At 38.3% G+C, this 20953-nt stretch overlaps 4 protein-coding genes across 5 annotated transcripts in view; 2 read left to right on the plus strand and 2 right to left on the minus strand.

The window, feature by feature from the left end:
* Nucleotides 1-566: 566 nt before the first annotated feature.
* rexo4 (REX4 homolog, 3'-5' exonuclease) lies at nt 567-10405 on the minus strand. The gene is made up of 8 exons (XM_008314647.3): nt 9960-10405; nt 9503-9831; nt 9267-9410; nt 6341-6534; nt 6170-6258; nt 5102-5176; nt 1174-1248; nt 567-975 (listed from the first exon to the last, which is right to left on the minus strand). Exons 1-8 carry the CDS (start codon nt 10158-10160, stop codon nt 814-816), a joined length of 1269 nt encoding a protein of 422 aa, XP_008312869.1. The 5' UTR covers nt 10161-10405; the 3' UTR covers nt 567-813.
* Nucleotides 10406-10565: 160 nt separating this feature from the next.
* pigp (phosphatidylinositol glycan anchor biosynthesis, class P) lies at nt 10566-12466 on the plus strand. The gene is made up of 4 exons (XM_008314648.3): nt 10566-10894; nt 11062-11134; nt 11250-11368; nt 12262-12466. Exons 1-4 carry the CDS (start codon nt 10813-10815, stop codon nt 12378-12380), a joined length of 393 nt encoding a protein of 130 aa, XP_008312870.1. The 5' UTR covers nt 10566-10812; the 3' UTR covers nt 12381-12466.
* Nucleotides 12467-12856: 390 nt separating this feature from the next.
* On the plus strand, nt 12857-16014 carry LOC103382004 (putative nuclease HARBI1). Of its 2 annotated transcripts, none has more exons than XM_008314649.3 (2): nt 12857-13799; nt 15300-16014. In XM_008314649.3, the coding sequence occupies exons 1-2, from the start codon at nt 13106-13108 to the stop codon at nt 15716-15718; spliced, it is 1113 nt and encodes a 370-aa protein (XP_008312871.1). In that variant the 5' UTR covers nt 12857-13105; the 3' UTR covers nt 15719-16014. The 2 variants fall into 2 exon arrangements, 1 of the variants encoding a protein (XP_008312871.1); XR_003050412.1 differs by lacking the exon at nt 12857-13799 and adding an exon at nt 13806-13999 and having other exon boundaries at nt 15300-15437.
* A 947-nt stretch (nt 16015-16961) lies between these two features.
* Nucleotides 16962-20953, minus strand: part of LOC103382006 (synaptotagmin-1-like) — a 12734-nt gene continuing 8742 nt past the window's right edge. The window contains exons 6-9 of the mRNA XM_008314651.3: nt 20315-20482; nt 18502-18619; nt 18273-18406; nt 16962-17529 (exon numbers count right to left, since the gene is read on the minus strand). Coding sequence (XP_008312873.1) covers nt 17320-17529; nt 18273-18406; nt 18502-18619; nt 20315-20482 — 630 coding nt within the window. The 3' untranslated portion in view covers nt 16962-17319. The remainder of the gene's footprint in view (nt 17530-18272; nt 18407-18501; nt 18620-20314; nt 20483-20953) is intronic.

Here is a 20953-nt window from a genome sequence, read left to right on the forward strand (position 1 = left end):
AAGACCATGGCATGTTATTTCAAATATATACAAATATTACAAAATGTGTATATAATTATAAAAATATGCATTAAATAAGGTTGATATCGTGATAGTTTACCCAATAAAATCGAAACACGTTTGGATGATAAGGAAATGACATTCAACAATTATCGAATTTATCGAATCAATTGTTTGGTAGCATAACTTCTTTCAACCCGGAAATTGAGGTTGTCGGTTAAAAACCACTGTGTGTGTAAATATATTATTCTCCGGAGCGACTTGTTTTTTTTAGTATTATGTAAATCTTGGCTGCTGTAACTTATACTCCGGAGCAACTTATAGTCTGGAAAATCCGGTACATGTAATTCGTTCTTGTACTTAAGTAACATACAAAGCTACGTATGTATTGTTCGTATATATTTGTAATCTCTAAAGTTAAACAAAACATCTTTACTTCATTAAATCAAAGTCAATGAAAAACTTTTTTTTTTTCAGGTCTAGAAAGGACAGAATAACAAAATCATTTTACTGGTGAGAACTACTGCTGACGGGTAAATGCAATACAGAGATAGAGAAATAAAGCGTGGTGTATTCATGACGTTTATTCAAAACAAAGGGGATCTGAATGTGATGTTGTTGAACGAGAAAAGCTTACAAGTTATGAAAGGTCTCTTATGCATAGTAACACTCTAGTCGTGACAAGATCGGCAGGGATGGGAATCACATTTCTAGACCTTGCCATGACGTAAATAGAATTTTTCTATTTTTTCCCCCCCCCCGTCCCTGCCCACGAATCTCAGGCAAAAACATACCACAGAAATATTTGATGCTTCATTTTCCAAATGGATTCCTGCCAGTGTTCCTTGGCAACTTGGGCTTCCGTTTTATAATTTTCTGGTCAGAGTCTTTTTTATTGTGGCTGGCTTTGATCTCTGCTTCCCACTTCTTTTTTACCATCGTGTACAGCCTCATGGTGGCCTGGGCATCTTGGACCTGGACAACAGCAGAGGAAGAAGCAGAACTCTGTGTCACATGCATGCATGTTTCTGGGTGAACGAGTTGTGTCAAATGCATGCATGCATGTTTCTGGGTGAACGAGGAAATCGGGAAAGGAAAGACAGTGAGGCTTATTTAAAGAAAATGATGTGAGGTGGACGTTATTTCTCTCATGTCTGGGTGTTGATAACTCACGGATGAATGTTCACCCTGCTGGACTTTCACGTTAAGTATTTCCTTGCACAGAACCTTGAGTGAAGGTCGAACACTCTAAGAGAAGAAAGAACACAATTATTTGGTACATTATATATATATATATATATACATATACATATATATATATATATACATATACATATATATATATATATACATATACATATATATATATATATACATATACATATATATATATATATATACATATACATATATATATATATATATACATATACATATATATATATATATATACATATACATATATATATATATATATACACACACACACACTATAAATAACAATTGGTCCATGTTTTCAAATGTTTTGTTTTGATGTTTTGCTTTGCATGGGCAGTGGTGGCGTAGTGGAAGCGGACTTGGGTCCAGAAGGCTTCAGGTTCGAGTCCACCAGCTGCCAAGGTACCACTGAGGTGCTCTGAACATGGCACACTGCTCCCCAGGGTGCTTAAAGCTGCCCACTGTTATTACTGTTACTTTTTCTATTCATGAAGTGACAGTGATTTATTATCACGATGCACAGCACACCAACGCACAAAATCAAAATTGTTCTTCTTTCGCTCCCTCAGTAGATCGCAGATTTTTTTTCTAATCCGATCTCGCGATTTTGCTACATCGCGATATTTTAGAGTAAAAAACTTTTTTTTTTTTTAGCCTAAAAAGGGGCAAAACTGTATATAAATAAACAAAAATACATTTTTTACAACACATACATACAGGGTAAAAACAGTACTGTTAAGTTGATGTTCTAAATACATGTATTCAATCTTTACAATATATTCACTGTATTAAGTTTCCATATCAATTTATACTGTTTGTTTTTCAATGCTGTACTAAAAGGAGAAGTACTGAAGAAAGGTGTGCATGCTGATGGTTTACATAACAGGATGGTGTATGTTACTGATGGCACTGACTGTTACGCTTGGAGATAGAGACAGATAGTCACAGAACCGGCCTGAACCAGTTCCTCTGCCCAAATAATGAGGAAAACAGAACATCAAAAAGGAAAAGAATCCAAAGTGTATTTCTATGATCTAACCTGAGTTACTGAGCAGAATAGCTCAGCACATGTACACGTTTTCTATTGGTGGAGAATCTTTGTTTGGAGCAGCCTTTGCCAATCAGCGCTCAGAAGTGGTGCGTGAACACCACATGGCTGTAAAGGGTTAAGCTACTGACCATTGAAGTTTGTGTGTGTAAAAAAAAACTGTATTTAAGCTTTGAGCACTGAGGAGTTCCTCAGTGCAGTTCTGAATGTAACCATTGTTCTGCACTCCTTGCTGCAAGTAAAACTTTTAAAACTTTGAGATCTCGTATTTTGATTCTTTATTTGATCAGATCTTTATTTGATCTTTATTTGAATTCTTTGTGTGTTGGGAAACTGGGGTATGAACTAACAGCATTTTTTTTACAGTCCTATCTAACGGAGGAAGTTTCCTGTAAATGAGATTTGGGTTGGGAAATCTAAGATACCCACATGTCATGTGATATATATACGTATATGGTGAGCATTAAGTTAATGTAGGGTAATGACCTAAGTTGGACACAGGAGGGCATCTGTTGTTGTTGTTGTTGTTGTTGTTGTTCGACTGTTGATAACAGTGCGGGAAGGTCTGTAAAGGGTGACAAAGCCGTCTTCCGCACATGGCACCTCATGACCATGTATTCAGTCACTCCGCTTGAGTTTTAATGCCGCACGTCGGAACGATCAAAAAAAAAAAAAAAAAAAAAAAAAATCTATAGGAGATGGCCACAACCGTGAAAACGTCATAGGTCGAAGACATCGTAAATTGAGGACCTCCTGTGTTTCCAACATGTTTGGTTTCAAAAAATAGCTTATACATATACTACATATATACTTGGCTGTTTTTGCACGTAACAGAATGACTAGGTGTCAATACCTCAGTAGATCAGTCAATCGTTTTATTTTCGTACTTGTTTTTGGTCCCCGCTCGCTAGCTGCGGCTTTCTGAGACCAACAGACACAAACGATCTGCTTGGTTTCAGCTTAGTCCAAAGGCTGGAGCTACTGTGTATATTCCAACCTCGGAATATACAGTGGTAATATTCTGTATGTATTCGGTAGGTGGAACCACCTGCTTGGCATCTCTGATGATGCTCTTCTGCCAGCTGTGGGGTCATCAGCAGGGAGCCGCCCTTCTCTGATGTTTTGCTCCTTTAACTCTTGTACATCTCTGGGTTGTGACGCAGCGGTGGGGATGTCTTCTTAGCGCCCCCCTGCAGCTGGCACTTGGATCCCTGTTTCTCCCACTGTTTACTGAGGAGGGCCACCTGCTAGCGCCAAACGCTCCCTTGCTCTGCCTCTTCAGCAATAATATGACTTATATAATAGGTCTCTTTCAGTTAGTCGCGCGGATGCTTGGCTGTGAAACTTTTGCAGCCCTTTTCTATTGGAAATATGAATGCCCTCCACCTCCAATGTCTGTACACTTGTTGCTCTCCCTTTTGAAGGCAGCCTCCCATTCCTTCCTCCCAAACGATGGGCAGTTTCAGTTTGACCATAATAACAGTTTTTGGTGAGGGAGGACCAACATACTATGTCTGTTTGTAAGGAGGTTGGGTTCATCTTCTTCTGAGGGAACCTTAGTACCTTGGGTCAGCCCTTGATTCCACTACATGACTACATGGGTCAAGAGAAGTCCAAGTCTTTGAGGTGTCTTCCCCATTTCTCTATCTTACAAAGTCCAGGCATCATGCACAGGTCAGCCCATGTGATTACCTTCGGTACTTCGGTCTCCGAGGGTGACCACTTTCCTTTGCTGCTGGCTTAGGAACTTTGAACTCATTTCTATTGGCTTTGGACCACATCTTCGCCGTTGTCAAAACTGCAAACACGTTTTTGTGCTTCAAGGACACAAACAAAACCGTCTTCTGTGTTACGAAGGACTGTCCGCTCTGAAATTATATAGAGGGGATTGTCGGTTTACGACGTCCTCGGCCTACAATCTTGACCTCCCTTACATCGCGCCACGCACACCCCTTTTCGTATAGATTTCTTAAGAAAGTCTTGCTCCCTCGCTCGGACGCTTTCCGTGTGTTCTTCGTTGCTGTTTACTGTGAGTAACTTTATGTTAAATTCATCGTTTACTGTCCAACAGGTTTCCTGTTTTCCTAAATATTGTGCGATACGTAATATGTAATCGCTCGTATGTTACGTCTTGGATAGAACATTTGAGGAAATACGACCGGATGTAGATGATTTTAACAGCATCAGTTTATCAAGAGACGACTGCAGACAACCAGACAATCTGGGAGGCGGTTGGCTAAAGAGATACCCAGCCATCGGGCTTCTTCATTAGCCGTTAATGAAAAGATGAAAGGTAAAGTGAAAGGAAAAATAGTGCATCTCTCTATTAAAACTTTTTTTTTTTTTTTTTAGAAAAATGGACAGATGCGCAACATCATTCATCGTCATCATCATTATCCATGTTTTTGTCAACATGTTGATGAATGCTTTGAATGAACGCTATTATCTTTCACCAAAAAGTTGACTAATAAACTGCCTCCCTCACCTGGTGGTTTGTCATAGCAACAATGTGTTTTTAAATTAAAGATAAATATATTTGATTATATATATTAATCCCAAATTTGGGACATTCTTGTGCTAACAGCAGATATGCTGTTAAGACACCACATGTGGTTTCTCTGGGAATTACACCCAGGACTCTGTGTCTTCTGAGGCAGGCGTGCTAACCGCTACACTACGGAACGATCAATGCTTTGATGTCACCTTTTATGCATTCACAGAAAGACGATTTGTGTTAGACCAACAAATATTTTTTTAAGTGAAGCACACAAGAGAATCCACGGAAGCGAAGTCCCATTCATTCCTTTAGTGTAATGTAATGTGCCACATATTCACCTTCACTGTCCTCCTGAAAGGCTTGTACTTCTGAGTGTCCCGGATTTTCTTGTTTGGATGATCCAAGAGTAAAATCGAAAAAAAAAAAACAGAGAATTTCAAATGGTTTTAATATCTGGTTTTGAACATGGCTGCACAATACAAAGAAAATGAAATCTCAACTTATGTCACTTGTATTTGAATTGTTAATTATTAATTAAACTAGTTGCAGATTGGATGTATGACGTGTCCTTTTTTTTTGCAAGTCATTTAAAGTGACTAAGATACTTTTACTGGAGCAGTTTTTTAGATGGGTACTTTTACTTGAGTAGAATTTCAGCTGAATATGTTCAAAAGTGCTACTTTTACGTAAAAAAATTTTTTCAGTACTTTTTCCACCTCTGGACAGTGTACATCAAAAACCCCCTATGCCTGATATTCTTTATAAAGATTTTTTTTTTTTTACAGACAGAAGAGTGTCAGCTAAGGTGAAGGGAAAGGTTTACAGGATGGTGGTGAGACCAGCCATGATGTATGGTTTGGAGACACTAGCAACAGACAGAAGACAGGAGGAGGAGCTGGAGGTGACAGAGTTAAAGATGCTAAGATTCTCTCTAGGAGTGACAAGAATGGACAGGATCAGGAATGAGGTCATTAGAGGGACAACACAGACAGGAAGGTTTGGAGGAAAAGCTAGAGAAGCCAGATTGAGATGGGTTGGACATGTGCAGAGGAGGGACAGTGGATAAATTTGTAGAAGAATGTTACAGATGGAGCTACCAGGTAGGAGAAAGAGAGGAGATATATGGATGTAGTGAGGGAGGACATGCAGATAGTTGGAATCAGAGTAGAAGATGCAGAGAACAGGGAGAGATGGAAATCAATGATTTGCTGTGGCAACCCCTGAAAAAAAAAAAAAGGGGACAAAGCCGAAAGAAAAAGAAGAAGATAACTTTTTTTAACATATAACCACAGTATTTGTGTCTTAAAACCACTGTCACTTCCGATGTGTTTTTACATAAGCATTTTCATTTTTGCTTTCCTTACTAACATTGAATTCGCCAGAAAAAAAAAATACACCAAATGTACCTTTAAATCATTGTGAATGGCATGTCCAACAATTATTCTGCCCTGCACAATCTCTGCGACCTCCTTCCGGACAATCATCACATCTTCACCTGCAGAGATCAAACCAAAACGCATCGTTTTGTATCTTGAAGGTGCCTACAGTTCAAACTGCCGTCATATTACAAAACCCACCGTTTCTTATGTCCTTGGGTCGGATACCGCTGACGGCCGTCCTGTAGTCTGTCACCTTCTCCGTGGGTTTGACGAATTTATCGTAAATGCATTTTCCGAAACGGTTCACGAGAGACACGCGTGCCAAAATGCTGTCTTCCCCGTCCGGACCGACTCCCACCATTTCACAGTCGATAGCCACGGCTCTTGTGAGACTGCCATCAGTCAATTACATGTAGGAACATAAACAGGGAAAGGTTAGAATCACTTCAGATGCCGGACCGTTGCATCTCCGCCCACCCTCCCGCCATTTGGCATTTTTTTACGACCTTGTAATAGCCTGTGTCCTAAAGTTGCAGCAGGGAAAACTAAGGATAGCATTTTTGCTATCGACCAGCTTGACAAAGGTTTCGCCATGGTAGGAGATGTTAATCAGTTTGGAGGTTCCCATTCCTCTACGCTGTGTATTTTTCTACAGTACTTGGCCTTCTCTCACACCAACTAGAGAACATCTGTATTAGACAAATCCCGTTTCGCAAGAAGTTAAAATAATCAAAGACCAATGTTCTACGCAATTGATCTTATTTCTCATTCCTACCTAGCAGGGGTGTAAAAAAAAAAACTGAATACTGATACACTGAAATATTGCAATATTTCGATTCACGATACCGTATCATTATTCTACAGCACTGTATCTATTTTTTTAACAATTACCATGCAAATATTCATGGTATTCTTCCCTATGTTTTGCACAGATCACAGTTCATCTCGATACAATTTCACATTTGTTGTTTTCATACTGACAGCCGCTAGAGGGCAGTCTGGGCTTGTGTACCAGTACCTTCTACTCCTGCACCACTCAAAATTGACATGTTCGTTATTTTCACATTGACAGCCGCTAGAGGGCACTCTAGTTGGCTGGAGTGACGTACTCCGGAGCAACTTGTATGTTTTTTTTTTCTTCTTCGTTCGGAATTTCCTGGCTGGAGCGAGTTATAGTCCGGAAAATACGGTAAAAACACAATACAAATTAAAGTATTATGTGAATAAAAAATGTTTGTAGTTTGTCTCATGGTTTGTACACTTTTGTTTAATTCATATAGATGTCCACTAGTAAACTGTTTTTTTCTGGATTTTTGTTGGTACGCTTTTGTTGCTATCTCTCTGTATTAAAATGAAAAAAACATCAAAATCATTTCTCCTACCTACAGATTCAGCAGTGGTTCAAATAAGTTTTCCTGCATATAATTGTAGTTTAAAAAAGTGACACCAAGTCTGTTCTGATTCGGATTTTAGGTTCTAGTTCTTCAGAAAATATGGTACTGCAGCTCTATCTCTCTGTATTAAAATGAAAACACCATCAAAATCATTTCTCCTACCTACAGATTCAGCAGAGGTTCAAATAAGTTTTCCTGCATACAATTAAAGTTTAAACAAGTGACACCAAGCCTGTTCTGATTCGGATTTTAGGTTCCAGTTCTTCAGAAAATATGGTACTGCAGCTAAGGGATTTGATTTTACTTGAAAACATTGATTTGATTTGAACTATTTTCCTCATTGTTCACACCATATTTCGTGAATTGAAAACTAAAATTAGTCTTACTTTCAGTATTCTTAATAAGTGCCTAAATAGTTTGTATCATACTTCATGTTTAACTAAAAGAATGACATAACATATGTAGCCTTTACTCAATATCATATCAATGTTACCGTAACAAAGGTTTTCTTGGTAATAATAGAATTACCGTATTTATCAGGCCATAAGGCGCAGCGGGTTATAAGGCGCAATATCAATGAACGAGTCTATTTTCATACATACGGCGCCCCGGATTATAAGGCGCATTAAGCGAAACAAAACAGCAAAACAATTAAGCGGAACAACCAAGCATGTCCGGATCCCTCTCATCATTATCCGAGTCTGTCTTGTTGCTGTTACTTAGCTGTTCCGTAATGATTCCGGCCTTCGTGAAAGCTCGGACTACATTTGAGACTGATACCTTAGCCCAGGCATCCACAATGCATTAGCAGATAGTGGCGTAACTCGCCTGGCGTTGCCTCCCTGTCTTGGTGAATGTGTGTTCGCCTTCTGTCATCCAATGCATGTTTCAATGCAGCTCGCAATTTACCTTTGAACGCCCTTTCGACGCAGCTCGCAATTTACCTTTGAACGCCCTGTTAACGCCAATATTTAGCGGTTGGAATTCTTTGGTTAATCCACCCGGAATGATGGCAAGCCCTGAATTAGTTTGCTTCACTTGGGTTTTGACTAAATCAATGAGATGGACGCGCATGGAGTCGCAGATCAATAGGGACGGAGATTTGTTGGACACAGGAGGGCAATGTTGTTGTTGTTGTTCGCCCCTTCAGATAGTGACAAGCGCCTGATGTCACCATTTTTGTTCTGGATGGTGACCGTATTATTGTTTAGACGCTGTTCCGTGCGGAAGTTGTTTTGCAGATAGTGTGTGTATTTCGCCTGCATCGATAAAAAAAGAGAAATAAAAAGAGGTCTGGACCACGAAACAAAAAAACAGCCATGCGTACGAGTTGTCCTGCATTGCACCATACACCAACAATACAGAAACACAACGCAGTCTCCAGGTGTTTGGAGGCACGACGCGACGTTGCACGGATTTGGGTTATACAACCATACTGTAACAATTGTTGTTGACCATCTTCTAATTGTGATAACACAGTTAAACGTCATTGTTGGCTCCCAGTTGTGTGCCATCATGTGTGATGCACTGTGTGGTTTGGCTTTATAAAACCAGTTCGAGGTCAGTAAGCGCAACCAAAAATAATACATAAGGCGCACCGAGTTGTAAGGCGCACTGTCGATTTTTGAGGAAATCAAAAGATTTTAAGTGCGCCTTATAGTTCGAAAAATACCATACTTGTAAATGCAGAAATCCACTTTTTATACTCTTGTAGTCCGTCAATCACTTACCCATCAAAAGCTTTCTCCTTTACAAGGGCACTCTCTGTGCTTTGGATGTGAATGTGTTCCCTTTTCCTGATAATGTCTGCTGCTTCAGCTCCAATTGTAGCCTCAATGTCATCCGGGTCAACATCATCAAACCACAAGTCATCACTTTAATCAAAAAGAACATTAGAGGCAGTTAAAAATCTTTTTTTCTTTTTTGTTTTGTAAATTAAATGGTTTAGGCTTGATGCTGTTATTACCTTGTAGGTTTCTTCTCCACAACCATCATCTTCTTCTTCTTGATAATACTTTCATTGGTTGGCTGTCCATTTTTCCTTTTCCGTTTGGATGCATTAGGTGGTCTTGCATGTTTGACAGTTCCGGTCCCGTCCTGTGCATCTTCAGGGACAACGCTGTGTGACACATTTTCATGTTTCTCCTTCTCCTCACATTTTCTAGGCTTCTGTCCAATGTTGTTTTTGCAAACAATGGCAGATGAACTTTCTGTGGTCTTCTTAGTGTGCAGCACATGCCTCTGATTTGAAGACCCCTTGAGTGGTCGCTTGCTCGGTTCACTGTTTTTTAAAATCTGACAACAAGAGTAGTAATTAACTGTGATTTTTAATGTGACAAAATCAACACGGCAACAACAACAACAAAAAAAAAACCCAACAACAACAACAACGAAATGGAACAAAACAAAGAGCCAACTCTTACCTCCTGTAATGCTTTCCAGTTGGCAGAAATATGTTCAGCATCTTTCGGAAGTTCCACTTCTCTGTGGTTGCCAGATTCGAGCCTTTTACTTTTAGGTTTTTCTTCAAACCAAAATTTCCTTTTCTTCTTTGCATTATTCTTTTTCGACGAATGTTTTCCATTGGCTGTATGCTGTTTTTTATTTGTATTTATATTTGACATTGCGGTAACTCTCAGCTATAACGAGCTCTCAAAATGTTCGTTTGACACGCGGAACTATTTCACAAAAAATCGTTAGCAAGGAATCATTGATTAATACGACTTGCATAAATAGGGCTGTATATATCGTTTAGCAGTTGGCAAATAGGATAATATGGTCCAACAGCCTAATTAAAGAGCTACAACTGCCCGTTCACAAACTTCAGCTACTCAAAACCACGTTGGATCGTTTACTTCCGGGTCCTACAATAATTGTGTCCCCGCGAAACTAGTCTAAACTATTCGTCCAAAACACAAAAGACTTTAATCCCAATTTGTACGAATTCTACCACACATTAACATGTTTATGGTGTTTATGGATTGGCCTAGATTTCTTTAAATGAAATACTTGTTATTGTTATTTTACTCCGAGTTCGGAACCAATTTCACAGTTGCTGTTTGACGTCCAAATGAAGTGCCGGACACGCTTGGCGGAAGAAGAAATTCATATTTGAGAAATTTGTCCATCGGCAACTTTTAGATGATATTTACAACATTACATTTTATCACAGCTATTTCGTGTATTTATTTTTTGTAGACTGGTATCCTAGCTTCATAATTTAAAATAAAATAAGATTTAAATAAAATAATTTCCTCCGGTTTGTGTTGCACGATCATGGTGGAAAGCTCTCCGTCCCCTCTACCCGAGAGAGCCATTTACGGCTTCGTCCTCTTCCTTGGCTCACAATTCAGTTTCAGTGAGTAAAAGAAGTTCGTTAAAGCACAGAATTAAACGACGTAGCTAGGTAGAAAATAGCTTAAAACGTTGTTTTAAAACTTTAAAAAAATATTTTGTATATATTTCTGAGAATCTAAAATCAACAGTACAACAACACGATTTAACGAATATTATTTCTCTTCCTAGTGTTGTATTGCATTTGGGCTTTCACTCCTGAGGAGTGGCTTCATTCCATAGGGTTCACTTACTGGCCTCAAAAGTGAGTTAATATAAATGTTGTTACTCAGGTACAAACACTGCTTGTTAACAGAATCTTTGCCACCAAAAATGCAGAATTTTCCCCGAATTGTAAGGCTTTTATGCTGTCTATGCAGATACTGGGCTCTTGCACTGCCAATCTACCTGGTGGTTGCTATTGTGATCGCTGTATTGTTGCTGTTTGGAATAAACATGAACAACACTGCTCCACTTGACTCAATGGATAGCATCACAGGTCAGTATTGTTACATATTTTGTTCATTATAGGTAATGAGGGCCCTGTTTTAGAGTAATGGTAGTGCAGAGGTAAAACTAAACGTTTACTAGTAATTGGCCCACCCCTTACACACTCCACTGTGAGCACTTTTTCTGTAGAAATCTATTTTCAAGCCCCTCACAGACATGTTCACAGCTTTTCCTTTGAAAGGCCAAATAACTTTTAATAATAACTATTCCTTAAAATGGGTATATTCTGATCGAAAAAAGAAAAAAAAATGTCGTGCTGTATCCCCTGCTCCTGCAATAATTCTGCACCCCAAAAAGAGACCCATCTCCCTCTTTCGGAACCACTTATCTATGCTGAGAATATGTAAATATCATACCTGGTATTTAAAACTTCATTTGGACATAGTGATTTCAAGTATGTGTAGTCATATTCTTATCAGAATGCTGGACAGGGCTCCGCATTTATTTTTTTTGCTTTTATTAAGATGTGACACGTGAGCTAACAGTTCATAGCAAGAATGAACACATTTGAATGTACATGCTTGACTGAATTTGTCTCTCTCTTTAACTAGGCATTTACATACAAATTATGTTACACTTTTGATCTACAGATATTAGTCCATTTGCTGGTTCTTGAAAAACAGAGATTAAAAATAGATTTTTTTTAAAGTTTTTTAATATGGGCTGTAACTCCCTCAGGATGTCTTACTTTTTAATTATAATCAGTACAAACAAGATAGTCAGTCAAATAATGTGGTTGTGAATGACCCGAAATGTAAAGTAGTAGAGTTTGTGTACCCAAGAGGTTTACAAAGTATTTTTTTTATGTGATGTAAGTTTGTCATTTTAAATATTTACCAAATGATCATTTACAAACCTTGGTGTGTCTCCTTTCTGTCCTAGATCTATATGCCAGAAACAGGAACACAGGAGGTGAACAGACGGGAAACGTACCAAAACTAAAAGACGTTTCTATTTCTGAAGTTAACAAAATGTTTTACTTGTTACCTAAACAACATTAATCTGTTTACTGTGTACACATTTTGTTATGAACTACTGAGGTATCTTGAAAGTCTTATGTTTGATTAAATGAAAATATATTGTATAATGATTATACGTGATGTCATAAACCTAAAATAAAATACTTATGTAATTATTATAATACAATACTATTATTTCAGAAACATTGACTTGACTGTTAAGGGTCATAGGTAAGAAAAAACTACCTCAATTTTCTTTTTAAAGAATTAATATAGAAAGTATATACACACATTTTTGTTTTTGAAGTGTGTACTAGTTATTACAATTTCATGTTATTTTTTATTATACCTTAGTGTTTCTATGTATCAAACTTGGTTTGTTCCTGTCAATAGATTTTTGTGTATGTATCAAACTTGGTTTGTTCCTGTCTTATAACTTAAATTGTGTTTCAGTCATTTTTCACATTGATGAAAAAAAAATGCAAGACTCATAGCAAGACCACAGCTTTCGTGGCTTTGTAAGGAAAGACCTAAAGCTGGGTTAATTTATTTATTTTTTTATTTTCTGAATGTTGACGTTGTCTTCGCCTGCCCGCTGGGTGGCGATAGTGCAGAAATGAGTCGATAACAAGTTACTGCAGTGAACTTCCTTCGTGCTCGCACTCCGTTGATTTTTCTACATGCCGCTGTATTTACCGAGCACAGAACTTTCAGGGTAAACCCTAGATTTTCTCCAGTACCTCTGAGAGACAAACAGACTCACACAAATGTCTCTCGCTGTGCCTGTGTGGCTCCTGGTGCAGGAGCAGCTGCTCGGAAATGGCGTACCGGACTGTGGATCATCAACTTGCTTCGACGACTTTAACGACGAAGCTTTGTTCGAGCTGTTTCACCTCACCAAACCGTGCGTCGCATTCATCGCTGATTCGATAAGGCTACGTATAAAGACGGCTACAACGGGCAGAGAGGAACTGAGTGTGGACGCGCAGGTCATGGTCGCGCTCAATTATTATGCGCACGGAGTGTTTTCTGGTGTCGTGCTGGACATGGCCGGGCTCAGCAACCAGTCGGAGCGTGCCTATCTTATTGTTGACAAACTGTCCGGCGTCATCGTCGGGATGTCCGACCAGTTCATGTCGTTCCCAGAGACCCCGGAAGCAAAAGCCTGCGTTGCGTCAAAAATAAAAAAAATTAGCCGAATTCCCAACGCGTTGGGAATCCTGGCAGCAGTCCACTTTAAAATCGTCCAGTCACCTCAAGAGAAGTCATCCGTGTCGGACGCGAACGGCACGGACTACACGTCTGTGGTGTCACAGGTCACGTGCGACTCAGAGGGAAACCTCCTGAGTGTGGAGAAGTTCCGCCTGAGTAACGGGAGCACGTTCAAACCGGAAACGTGGGAGTTACCCTCAAAAGAGAAGGAGGTCGAGGAGGGGGTAAAGGAACCGTATCGGGTCATAGGTAGGAAAAACAGAGATGTTGGTGCCATTACAGTAGTACTTCTGAAATACTGGGGCAGTAAGGTTCGCGGGCACGATAGGCTTCCTTGTTCCACGAGAGGCTTCCCTCAACCCAGTCGTTGAGGGTGGAATATAGCCCGCTGGACAAAAGTGTGACGCTGCTGTAATGCTTGAACGATAAGCATGCCTCCAGTCACTAGGGTTTGTACAGATAAGAAAATACATATTATCAGGTTCTCAAAACCACTACATTACAGGTTGTGTGTATATGAATACGGATATTAATTTTACACGCGAAAGTAGTGTAAACCCAACTTTTTTCTCAGTCAGGGGAAGTCTCAATAATTCATTGTTATGAAGGAAAATTCGCGTTTACTCTCAACCACAATACTCAGTGTCACAGTTTAAGTGCAACAAAGTTCACAACAAGAAACAGGATGTACTCCCTTTAATGACGTTAAACCTTAGCTTAATGTACAATAGTGCATTAAAAAAATTAAAGAATACATTTATTAGTTCCCATATAGTAACTAATATCTCTGTAAGACCTCTGAATTGATAGGGAGACTAGGTAGGGACTAAGTATTCAAAAATGACAAATATTAAAATTATTTTATATTAAAATATGCCTTGCGTCATATATGAGCCTACGCTGTTACGGTTAATTTAATTATAGGCTTTATATAAAATAAATATCAGGGTTTCCAGCGTTTGTCTGCACTTTGTAATGACATTTGATCCAAATCGCAAATGTACAGTAAAAATATGAGGTATGAACACAACGTATTTAGATGCCAAGTGGGCCGGACCAGTACAATCATAACCTAATTAACGAACAGTAAGCAGCATTGTAGCTTATTTTATTACGCTTATTTTATTAATCTATATTGATAATATAAGCAGCATTGTAACTTATTTTATTACGCATATTTTATTTATCTATATTGATAATCAGGGGTTTGTATGCAGAATGTGGGTGACAGCAACTCTCACAGTGGTTTATACAGATAAATAAATAAATAAATATTACCAGGAGCTCAATAGTATTCCAGTTCTGTACCCTAGGGGGCAGAAAATTATTGCGAGACTATTCTATACTCATCACCTTAGTGAGCGGGCAACACTTCCACCACTGCCCCGCTATATCAGTATCGGTTGATATCGGAAATTAGGTGTTTGGACAATATGCATGCAGGATATGGGCAAAAAGTTAATATCGGACATCCCCAGTAATCTTTCAAGAAATCCTAAACATGATGTGTTTTATGTATTTTTTTTAAATAATTTTAATTTTTTAATTTTACACATCAATGACAGAAGATGACGTCTTTTGTTTGTTTGCACAAAAAATCAGGGACCTGCCATGCGCTTTATACTCAAAGCGGAAAACTAGACATAAAACATAAAGTGAATATCTTTAAATTTGTTGCATTAAAGAACAGTGTCAGGCCTAACATGTACCTGTTACTGACCTAGTTTCTTTGTCTTTTTTTTTTTAAAGGTACAAAAGGTTATCAACTAAGCAAGTATGTTTTGACTCCCGTGACAGTGCCAGTGACTGAGGGTGAGATCCAATACAACAAGGCCCACAAAATGCTAGATGACATCATGCAGAAGACGCTCAGCACCTTGAAGAGGCGTTTTAGGTGTCTGCTACACCTTGGCTATAGACAAGAAACCACTTTGGACAGAAACACGGACATAATCAAAGCATGCAGTGTTCTCCATAACATTTCACAGAAGTTCTCTGTGCCTCCTCCAAATGCTGCTGGGGAAGTGGAGTTAGTGGGTCCAAGCAAGCAGCACTCAAAGGAACTAGAGGTCTGCCCAGAGGCTGTAAAGGCCAGACAGAAAGTCATCTATGAATTCTTCTCCAATGTGTCCATGGAGACGGAATCTACTGGTGACACTGACACCTGAGGAGGGGAAATTGGACATTTACGGGTTATTTCATATTTTTTTTTACATAATCTTTGATCTTGTCAGTTACTAATCAGAAGCCTTGTACATTTACCGTAATTTCCGGACTATTGAATGCACCGGAATATAAGCCGCACCCACTAAATGTAAAGAGAAAAAAAATTAGTGGCTGCACTTCTCTATAAGCCGCAAGTGTCTACGTTGTAAAATGGGATATTCACACAAAAAGATGTTACAGAGAAAGTTTTTTTTTTTTATTATTCACTTTTAATTAAATAAATGCTTTTTTTTCCGAACAGTGCCTGTAACAGGGCTGGTTACAGTGATCTGTTCCACTTTGTGCTTGTCCGTAAACAAAAGGTAAACAGAAACAGGGAAGTTGGGGGTCTTTACTATCAGCCACACCGAGCACAACAGAACATAAACATTTTAACAGCTCCTTTATAACCAACTCACGCTTCATCATGACAGGGCTCAAACTGCTCTCAACTTTCCCTATTTTCTCTCTCTGCCCCACGCACATATTCGCACACAGCCATTCACAGACAGACATACGTTACTAGTATAACACACAGTAGCCTACCAGAAAAGTCATCGCTAGCGGTATGAATTGTGTTAGAAATTAAATTCCTAAATTGTGAAAAAATAGCTGCTCATAGCCTGGAAATGACGGTACCAACAAGTTTACAGAATTATTGAACGGTTTCAACCAAGTCTATGGATCAACATGTTAAGCGGGATCATCCAATAGGAGTGGAGGAAGAGAATCTTTCCCTTTTTACTTGCACATAATTACAGAGTGAGCTCAATGTTAACAAGATTATCCAGACTTTTTGTGGGTTGCCATCGATAAAAACAATTTAACAAGAGATCTTCTGCTTTTATTGGCCCAGCTTTTTTTATGTGTTTTGTTATGTCAAAGCAAAAAAAATTCAAATATCTTCTGCGTTTGTATTTTGATGTAATTTAATTCGGATATTTTTGGTTTTCTTTGTTGTTTTAAGCTACACACATCACAGTCATCTCAACAGCATTTCTATACACAGAATTCCCAAAGTTTAAACAAGAGACAAGAAAAAGACAACACACAAGATGCATATTAATTATTAACAGGACATTAGTGGACATAGGCTATTGGCTGGAAACCAAATTCCCATTTTCTTCAGGACAAACAATTATTCTAATGTCATTTCTACATAATGCCTTGTAATGTTCATGGATGTATCACGCAACATTGATTTGACAAGTTTAGGATGGTACTAGCTACTAGCATTAGCCACTGATTTGCTAATGACAAACTGCCAAAAAGGCCAGGCAGCAACGGTTACGGTATCCAATATTTGTACTGCTATAGAACTATGCTATACTTTTTCTTTCTTATAATTTGTGATGTATTTGCTGCTGTGCTACCGCTACTTTGGGATGACTAAAGAACTTATCATACATAGTGGGTGATCAAGGTTTTATATATGTACCAATCAATTATATGAACAGACAAAACAAATCAATTCAGTACGTCACAGCAACACTACTACTACAATGTATGTTAAATCAGGGGAAATCATGAAAATACATGGGGGTCGAGAAAACAGAGTGAGAGCCTAACGAGGTTTTGCTTTCACCGCCGCATCAACTTCCTCCTCCGGCAGCAGAGTGTGCCACTGGGCTACTGGGCGTCTGGGATTGGCCAACATGTCGGACCAGTGGCGCAGACCAACACCTGTGGCTCCGTAACCCATGAACGTCTTTCCAATGGGGTCGTTGCTTCCAAGTTTGTCATAGTCAAACACCGTGATCACCACCTGAACTTTCTGGAAAGAAAGGACGTGTGCATTTCACCACTTCAACTCTCAACTTATTTTTAAGCAGTGACAGTTAAGATTAGACCAAACTTCACATAGAGGTTCACACGTGAAACTTTTTTTTTTTAAGGAAACTGGCACCTGAACCATTAGGAATGCAATTTTGCATATCGAATAGAATAGAAGTTTGAAAAACATTTTATTGTCCCATTTAAAGGTTTTAGAATAGAAGTTTGAAAAACATTTTATGTATGGACATTGTACCGTAATTTCCAGACCAAAAGCCGCTACTTTTTTCACACAAGCTTTAAACCCTGCAGCTTAAACAATGATGCGGCTAATTTATGGATTTTTATACAGTTGCTTATACTGTTCAGAAAAAAGCATTTATTTAATTAAGAGTGAAAAAAATCTTTCTGTGTAAATATCCCATGTTACTTGCGGCTTATAGAGAAGTGCGGCCTATATATGTACAATTATATTTGTCTTTTTAAATGTAGTGGGTGTGGCTTATATCTAGGTGCGCTCAATAGTCCGGAAATTACGGTAATTGAAGAGCAGGGCCAATTACATGAATCCAAATATTTTACCTTATAAGTTTAAATTGAAATTTAAGAAGATCGGGACTAGTTTTGTAGTTTCCCTCCCCCCCCCCATTATTCCGTAGCATAGCTGGCACATAATAGGATATAATACAATAACATTATAAAACAGCTTTATTATTATTTTTGTAAAAAAAATCCATAACCTACTTGAATCTGCTCAAAAGGAACGTCAAAGCTGAAGCTCTCATTAAAGTAGGGGTTGAGTGTGTTTTTCTTGACAGTTGTCTTTTTCTTCTTAATGCGTTTTCCGTTTTGCTGTAGAATAATCTTAACATATGGGTCTAGAGGGGAAAAAAAGGTCAATTACAAAACATATGTATATGTGTTATTGGTCAGTGAGCTGCTTTTAAACGCAGTTGATCTAACTGTATACTACCTGAAAGGCCGCCCACATCCATTTTCTTGAGATTTTTTGCTTCCATGATGTTCACAGTCAGTTTGCCAGCAGTGGGAACATACCTCAGAGAAATGCAGATATCACCCAGTTTCTCTTGCTGTAAAAAAAAAAAAGGGGGTATGAATTTAAACCATTTCCCATAAATAGGTTAGGTTATATTAATAGGTTATATATAATATATAATATATAATATATAATATATAATATATAATATATAATATATAATATATAATATATAATATATAATATATAATATATAATATATAATATATAATATATAATATATAATATATAATATATAATATATAATATATATATATAAAATAGAAATAGGTTAAATAATAATAATCAATTTTAGTATAAAGTAAGTCAATCACCATTCATAAAATAATACCATAAAAAATTCGTCATTAGTAAAATCTATTTCCAAAATATTTATGAACTACACCAGGGTTTATGAACTAAACTCATTATGGTTCACGGGCCGCATACCGGCTAGATTGGACACCCTAGCGGGCCAAATGTTGCCCACGGGCCATATGTCTGACACCCCTGAACTACAAGTCTACACTTGTCAGTGTCACTTATTGTGTTTATTTTTTTTATATATATCAATCAGTGGCGCTTTGGCCCAGAGGCAATGTCTCTGTCATTGGTGTGGAACCCCAGGGTTCACCTCCTGAGCAGGTTCGAATCCCGGTTAGGGCGGTTAATACCTTCCAGTGGACTCACCACCTGCAGGAAGGTTTGGGGAGTTGGTACGGTGCAGTGTGATTTGGGTGGCGACTGCTGCCCCCGCGACCCGGCAACGGATAAGCGGATGAAAATGGATGGATGGATGGATATATCAATCATGGTAGTTTCAGATACAGAGCTTGTGAATGTAAAATGGCATTACTATAACCAGTACATTAGGCTATAGTCTGAAACGGGGGGGGGTTCAAACTCATCTTGGATCAGGGGCCACATACAGCCTGATTAGATGTCAAGTGGGCCCTGAACCAGTACAATCATAACATAGTTACAATGTTTTTTTAAATTTTGTTTCCTGTAAATAAGTATATTGAAATACATTTTTTATATATATTTTTTTTTCATTATATTTAATTTTTATAATATCGGCAAGGTGACATTATCGATCCGATATTAGCATAATTATGTAGTACAGTGGTTCTCAAACACGCGGGGAAAATTCCTATTTTCACATTTACATTTTCAATTGAATAAATCTGAAACATACCATGCACAATGAATACAACATTTAGAAGAAAAAAAAATGTGTAGCTACTTGTGAGATTATGAAATAGGATGTCTGGTCTTTTTATTTATTTACTTTTTTGCTGCAATACAAGGCTGTTGCTCACGTAAGCACAGGCAGCACGGAATCATGGGATCACTTGCAAGTTGGAACTTGGAACGAGTGGGGGGAATTCTAATGTCGGCCGTCATGCTGGTCCTCAGAGAGCTCAATGTTTTCTGAGGTGGTACAGAGTATAGCAAGTTTGAGAGCCACTGATGTAATATGGGTAAGATAAAACGGCTGTATGTGAAAGTAAAAGCCACTAGATGGCAGCATTGTGGCTCATTTTATTAACCAATTTAATAATAATAATACATTTTATTTCATAGGCGCCTTTCTGTCACCCAAGGACAATAAGGGGATTATATGCAGAATGCTGGTGCCAGTAAAACATACAGTGGTTTGTACAGACAAATAAATAAATATTACCAAGTGCTCCTAGTATAATATAATACAACAATAAACAACATAATTAGACAACAACCTTTATACCTCTTCTTTCTCTCCACTTTCCAGATCTCTCCATTGTTGCAGTGGCTGACCCAAGTCAACGCTGTTCATCGGAATCTTTATTTCACCAATCATATCATGCTTGGAAAAGCGGTCAAAGTCAAAAACCTGCAGCACTAACGTCTTTCCACCCAACTCCGAATATGGAATCTAAAAGGGAAGCAGTTACAACTTCAGAAGGAACAATACAGATGGTCACCTACTTACATCGGAATTCCCTGTAATACGATGCGACGTAACTTGATTTCTGCCGTAAGTTGGAACTCTCAGGTGGTTTATATCGCTGTGCTAACGCAGTGTTAATGTCATAATCTAGGACATACAACACCGGAAGAGTGTTACTTATGCTTGGGGAGCCATAATGAAGGGCAAACCGTTATCAAAAACACAACTTGTAGCACAAATGTGAACAAAGCTGAGTAAAACAGAAGCTAGTTAGCTGGTAGTTCTTGTGCAAACTAGTTGGAGTGTTGGAGCAACACTTTTTTTATAAATTTATGGGAGATGATGATTGTTGTTTTAGGCAGACAGAGACATACAGGCTAATAAAAAACAAACAAAAGATAGACAGATAGATAGATAGATAGATAGATAGATAGATAGATAGATAGATAGATAGAT

This window comes from Cynoglossus semilaevis, chromosome 8 (genome assembly GCF_000523025.1).
Source record: "Cynoglossus semilaevis isolate Cse_v1.0 chromosome 8, Cse_v1.0, whole genome shotgun sequence".
Lineage (NCBI taxonomy): Eukaryota > Metazoa > Chordata > Actinopteri > Pleuronectiformes > Cynoglossidae > Cynoglossus > Cynoglossus semilaevis.